The 11,261-nt window shown below is 36.2% G+C and overlaps 1 protein-coding gene across 5 annotated transcripts in view; it reads left to right on the top strand.

Annotated features, from left to right (window-relative positions):
- CNTN4 (contactin 4) overlaps positions 1 to 11,261 on the top strand; it is a 992,918-nt gene that overhangs the window by 913,926 nt on the left and 67,731 nt on the right. For all 5 annotated transcript variants that reach the window (XM_054551881.2, XM_054551876.2, XM_054551877.2 and 2 more), the window contains one exon: positions 1,520 to 1,647. In XM_054551881.2, the coding sequence (XP_054407856.2) occupies positions 1,520 to 1,647 (128 nt within the window). The remainder of the gene's footprint in view (positions 1 to 1,519; positions 1,648 to 11,261) is intronic.

Raw genomic sequence — 11,261 nt, 5'->3', positions numbered from 1 at the left:
CATCCTGTGTACTAGACCCAGGAGGTTCAGTCGTAAGACAAACACCATCCCTTCCCTCAGAGATGCTACCGTTCCGTGTGATAAGACAACTAACAAGCAAACAAATAAAATTTCCAGATTGAATTTAGTGGGAAGAAATAAAGTGGCTGCAGGAAAACAGGGAGACAGGGAGAACCACCATAAACAGTGAGCTGGGAGAGATCTATAAGGAAAAGCTACCTCTACACTGAGACCCTGAAGGTGAGAAGGTGACAGCTATGTCCAGATACAGGGAAATGTGTTCAAAGCAGGCAGAACAGCAAGTGCAAAGGCCCTGAAGTGGGAAGGATTTCAAATACTCTGGAATATGCAGAAAGCCAGTGTGACTAGAGTTCATTGAAGGGTAGAAAGATTAGAACAAAATAGTAAACAAGAGAGGCTTTTTAAAAAGCTAGATCCATTAGGCTTTATAATAAGGCTCCAGCAAGAAATTTTTTTCAGAATGCAATGGCAGAGCCAAGGATATAGCTTTAAGCCCAGAGAGTGATATAATCTGATTTAAATTTTAAAAGATCATCTGGCCACTGACTGAAGAATGGATTTGAGGGACAAGAGTAGAAATAGGCAGGCCAATTAGGAGGCTGTTTTGATAGACTAGGTGAGATCAAGGAGGGAGTGGAAGAGATGGAAAGATGTGGGCAGATTTGAAATAAAAGAGAAATTTAACAGACATTTACCTTGAATGAGCTATCTGTGTACGTTTTTTATTTCTCTGACAAGCCTCTAAGCCAAGCTGTCTGTCTTATTCATCTTTGTATTTTCCTACTTCTCTTCTGGTAGTCATGTTGAAAACAGAGTTCTTCAAAATTCTTCCTCTTCCAGATTTTGCTTCTGTCAACAAAAACATTTTCTTCCCTGCAGAAAGTAAATGTTTGTCTCTAATTGTGGGGCCTGAGGTTTGCCATCCACATTTGCTATTCTGCCAAAGTCACACTGAGTTGTGGAATATTTTAATTCTTTTTAAGTTCAGTTTTTATATCTCATTAAAAATGTTTTGGCTGACATATTTCAGAAATAAATATGCTTAATAATACCTCATTTAATTTAAGGCTCTCATTTAGAAAAAAAACACTTTCATTGAAAAGACTTAAATTGATTAATCAAGGGTTTTTTTTCTTACTCCTCATTAGCAGTTATAAGACTAATGGTGATCTACCATAAGCCTTCCCTTTGCCTAATGTGGTTAGAGCTACCAAAGAGAAATTGTTACAACCTATCTAATATTTATAATGGTTATTCCAACTGACTGTTGAGACCATTTTAGCAAGAAAAGAATTAAAAACACTAAACAAGTCACATGTCTCAATTATGTTTATGTATATGTGGACAAATACCCTAAATAAAGATGAGGCTGTCATCTTTACTACAAATAATGTAGCAATGATTTATGGTTTGAACAATGACAGAATGACAGAAATAATTTGCAATAGGTCATATGAGATAAATTTCACCATTTTTGGTTCATTTACTTTGATTTCAGAATTACCATTTCTGAAGATGGAAACCTCAGAATCATCAACGTTACTAAATCAGACGCTGGGAGTTATACCTGTATAGCCAGTAACCATTTTGGAACTGCTAGCAGTACTGGAAACTTGGTAGTGAAAGGTAATGGCTAACCCAAAGAATTCGAATATTAATATATGTGTCCTCATGTCTAATAATGCAATCTATAGAAGTGGCATCATTCATATTAATATGTACAGATATCACTGTATTGCTAAATTAATTCATCACGGCAAACATGATATGATTAGTAATTCTTAGAAAACTGCCGATAATGAATATGATTGAAAGGCTATCTTATTTCAGAATCATCCAATACAATTTTGAGAATTATAGCCATAGTATCTATTATAGTATTGTAACTAATGTTATCTTCAATCCTTTAATTAAATTTCTTTCAAGTCTCTATAGATTTGAAATTCATGTCTAGGAACACTGTTCCAACAAATTAAAAACTCAAGACTCATGTACTATTTTTAGCAAACATTGTTTAAACAATGACATTGGTAATTTTTAAGATAGCTGTCCCGTTTATTCAGAGATATGAATATGGCTTATTATAGTAATAAAAGGCTTTTTGATCACCTCTGTGCTTTGCCTTAGTCACCCAGCCAACCTTGTCGGTTTTAAGGAAATAAAATTCCCATATACCATACCCTGGGTGCTTTATAATTTTTGTAGCAGAAAGTCCTTTATGCTCTTAGCAAAGCACATGAGTGAAACTATTTCAATATTAGCTTCATGGCATGGGCTGGAAGTGCTAAGTAACCATTGAAAAGGAGAAAATCTTAATTTACATTTCATTTGCATTTCTTTCACTTTATATATTGCCCTGTCATAGGATTTTTAGGATTTTTGAGTTGAAGGGATCTTGGCAATGATTTGACTGAAGAAGATGAGGCTCAGGTTGGTGGTTTTCTCAAGGTCACGAGTAGCAGGAGACCTGAACTCAGATCCTGATTCTGAGTTCTTCTTGGTCCTTTATGCTGTACCAGGAAACAGGAAGCCTTTCCTGTTTCTGAGTAATTTATACAGATGGGTCATATCATATTATTTCCTTCTTGCGCATTTGTAGTTCCCTTGGTGAAGACAGATGAAGGCAAATAAAAATATCAAAAAAAAATTTGCCTTTAATTTAAAGAAGAAAGCTAAAAATTACCTAATTAAATATTTTAGGGTCATTAGAAGTTGGAAATGTACTACTCTTTTGGGAAGTCTTTTTATCATTAACATACTTGACCATGCAGATAGAAAATTGGAAGTCCAAGAGTTAGAACTAAATATATGTTTAGATTGATTACAACTATTTCAGTCTATTAATTACTTCCTCAGAGCACTAGCATCAGTGTATGACTGACTGCTTGTTCACTCTGTTTCACAGGCAAAGGAAAAAGAGGTTAGATAATATTTGTAAAGCACAGTTCTAGCTAGAGGTTTTTGCTAATGTATGACTGTCTTGGCTAAAGGAAGCTTAGTAATCATTTAGGACCAAGAGAGATCTCAATGTTTCAGAGCTGGTTAGACACAGAGCTGGGATCTGTTATAGATTATTTGTGAGTTATGGAGATATAAGAGAATATTAGGTTGACATCTTAAATCATAGTTAAAAGACAGGGATTCAAGTCAGAGTGATCTGGGTTTGAGTCTCATTTCTACCACTTACTAGCTCTTAGACAAGACAATTAGCCTGTGTTGGGATAATAGCAGTGCCAGTCTCATGGAGTTGCTTTGATAACTGTGAAAATCCATGTTAAGTGATTAGCTTGGTGCCTGGCACCTAGGAAATATTAATAGTTGTTTTGTTTATAAACATATTTTCATAAAATGAGGTTGTTTTGATGACTGTGGTAATCCATGCTAAGTGATTAACAGGGTGTCTGGCACCTAAGAAATATTAGTATTTGTTTTGTTGTTTATATATTTTCAAATGGATATGCATGTATTCTAAATCATGCTGAAATGAACATTTATGATGTTTCCACCCCAATAGAACAATTAGCAAAGAGAAGTGAGCCTATAATAAAGAAATGACTAAGAATATGAAAGATTCAAAACAGCTAAGCATAGAAACCATATATATGGTGTCTCATATTGTTAAAAGTAGGGTATTTTCACAGGTAGGAACGAGGTATGTTCTGTATTTTATTATCATCCTTCTTATAAGTATTGGCTTCCTTGGCTCTCCCAAGAGTTGGCAGAAAGGAGAGGCCTCTATTTCCCATCGGAGTTCATATCCCAATGATACCACAAGCCCCAGGACAAAACCATTCCCAACCAACTGTGCAGATCCCTGCTGCTCATCTTACACTGAATCATGGTGCAAAGCCTACCAGTATATCAGGGATTAAATATGTTATGGTTGCCTCATTTTTGTGTGGTTATAAATATTGCTAAGATAGTAACTTCTACCTATTCTAACAAACAAAATATTTCTTGCCTTCTAGTAAAATGTAAACAGCTATTCACCCAAGTAAGTATAGGACATAGTTTTAGGCAGTTTACAGTTACATTTTTTAAAAATTTTATTAACTATTTGTTTCTTTCAAGGTATATTAGGAGAACACTAGTTTTCCATTAACAGCAATGATAACAACAATATTTCAAAATAAATTTAAGTAAAGAAGTGAGTTAGTACAAAGAAAAGTACTAAATATGCATTGTTATAGGAGGATATGCAAAAAATCATGAAGATGGTATATGTGAATGTCTAAAACTAGGAAACATGACTTGAGGACAATTTCCAGGAGAGCTTTAGTGGACTTACAGATGCAGAATTAGTATGTCCTGCCTATGTTAGCCACATGATTTGCTGAAACATGCACAACACTTTAAAAACTGAAATTTCCTAATAGGCGAGAGAACGAGGAAGGACTGAGGTAGGAAGAGCCTGACCTAGTACAAAAAGAGGAAGGCAGGGATGTGTAAGTATGAGCCATGAAGTTAAGGGATGATGTGCCCAGGTAGCCTGATTGACAGGTAGAATTCATGTGTTTCCAAGCAGAGTTATTTCTGGTAGTGGCTTCTGGTTCTGAGCTGCGGTTAGTTTCTCCACAGAGGTCCTCTGATTCTTATATTCTTCTTCTAGGTGAGGTGGGGGAAAAAAGTTTTGTTTGGCCAGTATGTTCACCAGAGTTAACAATCCTGTTACTTTAGATAAGGTCAGAAGAGATTTGGGAGATCATTTATCTCCCAGTGTGGTTGGTTCTGACTCCCATTAGCATTAATGGGAAGTACGTGTGTCTGCAGAGGGGCCATCCACACTGCTAGGTCTCCCAGAAGGACATTAACATAAACTGAGAAATATAATTTAAAAATCTTTTGCATAAAGCATGATATAGGCCGAGAAAACCATTCTGAACTCCGCATGAACTGTGCCAAGTCCTGAATCCCACATCAAAATGCTTGAGCCCTGCACCTTTAATGCAAATGTAACAGCTTAGCCCGAAATATGACTGAGCGCTGTATTTTAATTCAATTTTGAGATCTACAAAGGGACTAATTTATCAGAGAAGGTGTTCTGTAACCTTAAAATGTGCTTGTATTCTTTCCAATTTCCTCATGTGTCTGGGATTAAAACACCGTGAAGGTCAGGCATCAGAACATATCTTTTCTAACCTTTTTACAATAGTTCTATCATTAACCATGCTTTTAAAATCCAATTCTCTTTCTTCCTACCCTTGCCCCCATGTTTTGGAGAGAGGCTGAAGATAGTGTCAAACACAGGGTCAGCAAGTAGGGGAGGGTGGCACATCTATTCCACCAGATACAGGAGGTTTAGAATAAACCTGTGACAAGCAATCATCACATGGGTAAATATTCAGATTCTGCATGAGCAGGCTCCCAAACTGCAGAATTCTGACAGGTGCCCAGGGGGCTCTTGATTATCATCCCATCATCTGAATTCCTAAATTTTACTGATTTTATTTTTCAGGCTAGTTATAATATACTTGGGATTTGGTTTGCTGTTTCATTTTAAGCAAGAACAGTTCTTAAGTCAAACCCTCAAATACTAACAGAAAGCATAATGTTTGACCTTTAAACAAAAATGTGCTTTTGTGATCATTGACATCATTAAGAACTCTATGGAGGGCAGGGTACATTTATATGCAATATTGTACTTACTAAATCATGTTTATCTCTACAGCAGAGTTAAAGGGGTGGTGGTGGGTGGGGGTTTTGCATGACACAGTGCCTCTGCTATACAGGTTTCATATGACAGATATTTTTAAGTAGCAGGCCTAGAGAAGAGCAACTTAGAGTATTTGTTTGGATGCAGTTCAACAAGATAACTATGTTAATAGCAACCCTCACTCCTATTGATTATCTCCAGGACTCGAAATATAGGGCATTATGCCGTGGATGCTGTTAACATAGTCATCTTGCTGAACTACATCCAAACTGACCTTGAGCAATTTTGCAGCTGGTAGTTCCAGACTATACTTTGGGAAACACTGTCCTACACCAAAGAACTTTGTACATGCATGCCACCTAGCAAGTGAAAGTTCAGTAGAGTGCATGTTAGAAATGCAGATCTCCTGGGCCTCACTCCTACCCTAACAAATCTAACTCCTAGGGAGGAGGCCTGGAAAAACCTACATTTAAAATAAATACCTTAATTGATCCTTATACACATCAGAGTTTAGAACATTGCATTTTCAGGGGTTTCAAACTATGCTCTGTGGGCCAAATCCATACCTATTTTGTATACCCCAGGGGCTAAGCATGGTTTTTACATGTTAGCTGGTTGAGAAAAAAACCAAAAGAACAATAATATTTTTGGGCATGAAACTTTTATGAAATTCATCTTTTAGTGTCCATAAATAAAGTTTTGTTGTCACATAGCCATGTCATTTTTTTACATATTAACTAAGGTTGCTTTTGCCTTACAACAGCAAAGTTGAGCAGTTATGACAGAGACTGTGTAATTTTTTTTTTTTTTTGAGATGGAGTTTCCCTATTGTTGCCCAGGCTGGAGTGCAATGGTGAGATCTCAGCTCACCGCAACCTTTGCCTCCCGAGCTCAAGCGATTCTCCTGCCTCAGTCTCCCTAGTAGCTGGGATTACAAGCAGATACCACGACACCCAGCTAATTTTTGTATTTTTTAGTAGAGACAGGGTTTCACCATGTTGGTCAAGGCTGGTTTCGAACTCCTGACCTCAGATGATCTGCCCGCCTCGGCCTCCCAAAGTGTTGGGATTACAGGCATGAGCCACTGCACCCCCCGAGACTGTGTAATATATAAGTACCTATATAATATCCTCAACTTTGCCACTTCTGCAAAACCTTAAATATTTACTATTAAGTCCTTCACAGAAAAGAAAAATACTTATCCTTTCTTTGATAACTTTTTCTCTTCCTCAGCTCTTCAAAATTCTGTCCAAGGTATAGTCTGGCCAAGCTATACACAACTTTTCTTGTACCCCTGCTGATCTTGCATGCTGGAAATTTCCACATGTCCTTGAGTCTGATTATTAGCTGGAATTGGTAGGGAGTTTTCTTTCCCAGAACCTTAGCCTCATCCCAGTATCCAAAGGGTTGACTTTAGAACTTGGATACGAGTTGAGAATCCAGAGGAGAGATAATAAATCATTGATTGAGAGGGAGGAGGAAAATTACTTGGCAGACACTGGAACAATAATTCAATTTGATTCTCCAGCATGTGGGGAGGATTCACACAGCTGGAACCAGAATAGTAAGCTAAGAAGACCCTAAAGTAAGAAGCACATGACCTGGTGTTTTTTTAAAACACTACTCACTTCCTAAACCTCCCACCGTCACCAGCCTAAATCAGCTGAACTGTTCCACCTTTACCTCATAATTCTCAGACTGCATGTTCTTCCTCTAATAGCATTTTTTTTTTATTTTGAAATTGACTATATAAAGTTTTACCCTAATTTTTTCTGGATTTTGAAAGAGTTCTTTTGGCTTTTCTGTTGATTTAAATGTCTAAATTCAGTGCATAGAATTACTTTTATAATAAGAAAAAATAAATTTGTACTTTAAATAGCTTTAATAGAAAAGAAGTCTTTAGTAGAAATTAACTAAGATCACACATACACCTAACAAGAAATTATTTTGTATTTTCATTCTTCAACCCTACAAACCAAAGATGTTCCTGTGGTTTGCTGAACGTTTAATGGATTCCTTTATTGCCAGAAAGAGTGCTCATTGTTCATCCCATAGAAAGTTTATTTATGTTTAAATGAACAGATTTCTTCATATATATATATGTGTATATATATATTTGTACCAGCACCAAAGAGTATCTACAGCATTACTATTGCGCACTATATAAAATTCTTCTGTTTTAACTGTAGGACATTGAGAAATATCAACCTTTCCAAGCATAGCATAATAGACGCAATAGAGTCTTTTCAGTTGGAACTTTATTTTGCAAATGAGTTTGAAGCAGCCCAATCTTCTATGTAAAACTGTTCAATGCTTTATACAGATTTGACAGGTGATCAATCAGAAATCAGTAACATACAATGACGGTTGGCTGCTAACACACAACAAAAGCTTTTAACATTGGTCCCTTATAACTGAATACATTTCAACCTAATTAGATATCTTCCACTGGAATCAATTATTTCTAGGTGATAATTAAGGGTATTTCTAATAGGATTAACACAAATTCTGACCCTAGGCATCTTGAGTAGGAAGGAAAAGTTTGTCATTAGAAGTGCTAAATGCTAATTATGGTAGGTCCCTCAGTAGAAGAACATCTGGACAGAACATTTCAATACTAGATCCTGTTAGATCTGAGATCTGTCACACTGGAGTTGGTACCAGCTATGGTAGGAGAATCTTAAAAGAAGAGTAGGTAATTGTGCCTCTTGTTCTTCCTGTGTTCACAAAGTGTGACATAACCTGGAAATCTGATGAAACAGGGTGTGATTATTTCCCCTGACATTCTTATGGACATGTGTGAGAGCCACATAGATTGAGCAAATAACATGCCTTTGGCAATATCAATCATGAATAGAATGATTCCCCTTTTGTCCAAATCTCTCTGTAAAAACCTTCTCTCCTTTTGTAATGCTGATTGCATACCATGACAGTCTGCCCTGACTCCAGCCTGCCCATCACTTCTCCCGGAAGATGTAATTCCTTAACTGTTACATTTCTCTATGCCAACTCTGTCCTTTCATAGCAGAGCCTCTATGCTGAAGACAGGCCTCGTATTTTTGCTTTTGGCATAAAAGACACTCTGTGGGTCAAGAAGCTTGTGCAGTAACATCACCTCATTAATAATCAGAGAAAGGCAACATAAGCATCTGTGTGGTGTGATTATTTTACATATGAGATTGGCAAAAAAGAAACATTTAACAGTACCTTTTGTTGGTGACTATGTGAGGAAAATGGTACTCACACACTCTGAGTAGGGATAGAAATTGCAATAGATACTGTGGAGAGCAAGTAAAATTGAGGAAGTGCAATCTCCATGGCCCAGCAATTCCATTTCTGGGCATTTAACCTAGTGGAATTCACACATGTTCCGAGGCAGACTTGCAAAGGTGTTCCTTGTGTTGTTGTTTGTAATGAAAAAAAAAATGCAAGGAAATTAAAGAATAATACATATGGTATCATTTTATTTAATATATTGTATTAAATATAAAATTAGTAATATAAAATAATACCTTATAATGTTTGCATACAGAATACACATGCGGCATAAGCCCTAACTCAGTATTTGAGGGGAGGATGCCTGGAGTGAGATTATGTGAAAGGACTTTAGCTGTATTGGTAGTATCTGTTTGGGTAAATTTTTAATATATATTCATGGGGGGAAAAAGGCTAGAGGTACACGAAAATGTGTTAAAGCCTGCTAATTCTGGAAAAGGGAATATGAGCACATATTGGTAAATTTTTGTTGTAGTTTTATATGTAAAATATTTCAAATTAAAAAGAATACCTCAGGTCAGAATACTACATGGTCAGATATTGCAGGCAAAGCCATCCAGACAGGAGGTCTGTTTTTTCAATTCTCTCTCAGATATTGTAGAAGAGATACCTTTTACCTGGTGATATTTAACCCATTCCATACAAATAATTTCTTTCTTTTAAGGAAAAAAACTCTCCTATAAAATGAATTAATGAATTCTTTTGTAATGAATACTTACTAATCAGAATAAACAAAACAAACAAACAAAAAAGGCAAACAGAACATGACTCTTTGGCTTCATTATATGTGAAGTACATAATTAATTTCTTTTCCAGCAATTCAAAGAGACTTATGTTATACTGATTCAGTTTAATTGAACTTATTACCACAAGAAGATAATAAGAAGTATATTGAAGATATCCATCTGGCTTGCATTGAAAACCTAACATCTTTCATTCTTCATGGCTGTCATAGGCCATACTAATCGCCTCATTTCAGCTGTTTTACAATCAGTATGATTTAGCTGTTAATGCGATAAAATTCTTACTCAAGAGGAAGTTGATATTAAAAAGCATAGATCTCTCACCTAGCTCTGCTACCACTTCTGAACACATCCTCAACATTATTAAAGTTATATATTTTTGAAATACATAAATAAAAATCTATCTTTTTCTCGTGCATATCTTTTTAAAGTACTTCTGTCATCTTACTTCTGTCATCTTGCCGTAGAGCTACTACTTTACTGAAGGAAAGAAATGGTTTATGTTAAGCTTTTCGGTTCATTAAATGTTTAAATCTCAAGATAGGTTGTTTTCAAACTATGGAGTCTGTAAAAATAATTTCTACAGCTGAAATGGAGTTTAAATGGCTAATTTTATAATAAATAAAGAGAAAAGAAAACTTAGGCACTTTTACCTTCTGTTTCTAAATATCTGAACTTCCTGTGGCTTGAGAATGATGCTTTGTCATGTAGCTTGGTTTTATGTGCACATGCTCTCTCAGAAGAAGAGGAGTTTGTGGTGTGTCTATGTGTATGTTTTAAATAATCTGTCTCCTTGTATGTTAGAGGTGGTCCCATGGGGGGAGCCAACAGTTGGTCCCAAGTCTGAAAGGGAAAGCTTGGTCTCTTATAAAGCTTGAATCAGAAAGGAGATGTGTCAGAATAATTCATGAGTGATTCTCACCTTCCTGTTTTGTCATTTGTTTTCTGTGCCAGAGACAGGAGGAGTATAACTCTCAAAGAGGCAGTCCTACCAAATCATGATTGAATTTCTTTGGCTGTCGCAGGCAATCAAGTTTAAGAAAACTGCCCAAAAGACTTTAGGCCTTTAGGTTAAATACAGAATTTGACGAAGATGAAAGCAAGTTAATTAACATTTTCATCATCTCTCTCTGATTTACTGTAGAAGATCCATTTCTAAAAGGTTAAAATGGTTGTCTCTTTTATGTATCCATTTGAGGAGTTCAAAGTAGGTTCCTGGTTATGGGAGAGGAAATGTAAGCAGAACATTTGGAGTTAACAGTGGCTTTTTGCTTGGCCTTCTAGCAGGTCTATAATCAGTGTGCAAAAGTGTAAGACATAATTAAGTGAAGATTAGCAACATTGCTTTGAAGATTTCCCAAACTGGAAAACGTACCAACTGTCATCTTATTAACTTTTTCCCCTTTTCTCTCTTCAAAAGTAGAACTGCTTATAAATGTAAGTAAAGCTTGGATTCTACCTAGAATAGGAGGATCCAAAGGGTCAGATCAGAACTGCCTTCTCCTCCGTGTATACTTTCGTAAGCCTAGCCCACATCTCTCCTGATAGAACATGTATCTGCCTCCATT

This window comes from Pongo abelii, chromosome 2 (genome assembly GCF_028885655.2).
Source record: "Pongo abelii isolate AG06213 chromosome 2, NHGRI_mPonAbe1-v2.0_pri, whole genome shotgun sequence".
Classification (NCBI taxonomy): Eukaryota; Metazoa; Chordata; class Mammalia; order Primates; family Hominidae; genus Pongo; species Pongo abelii.
This window is presented reverse-complemented; position numbering and strand designations above follow the sequence as displayed.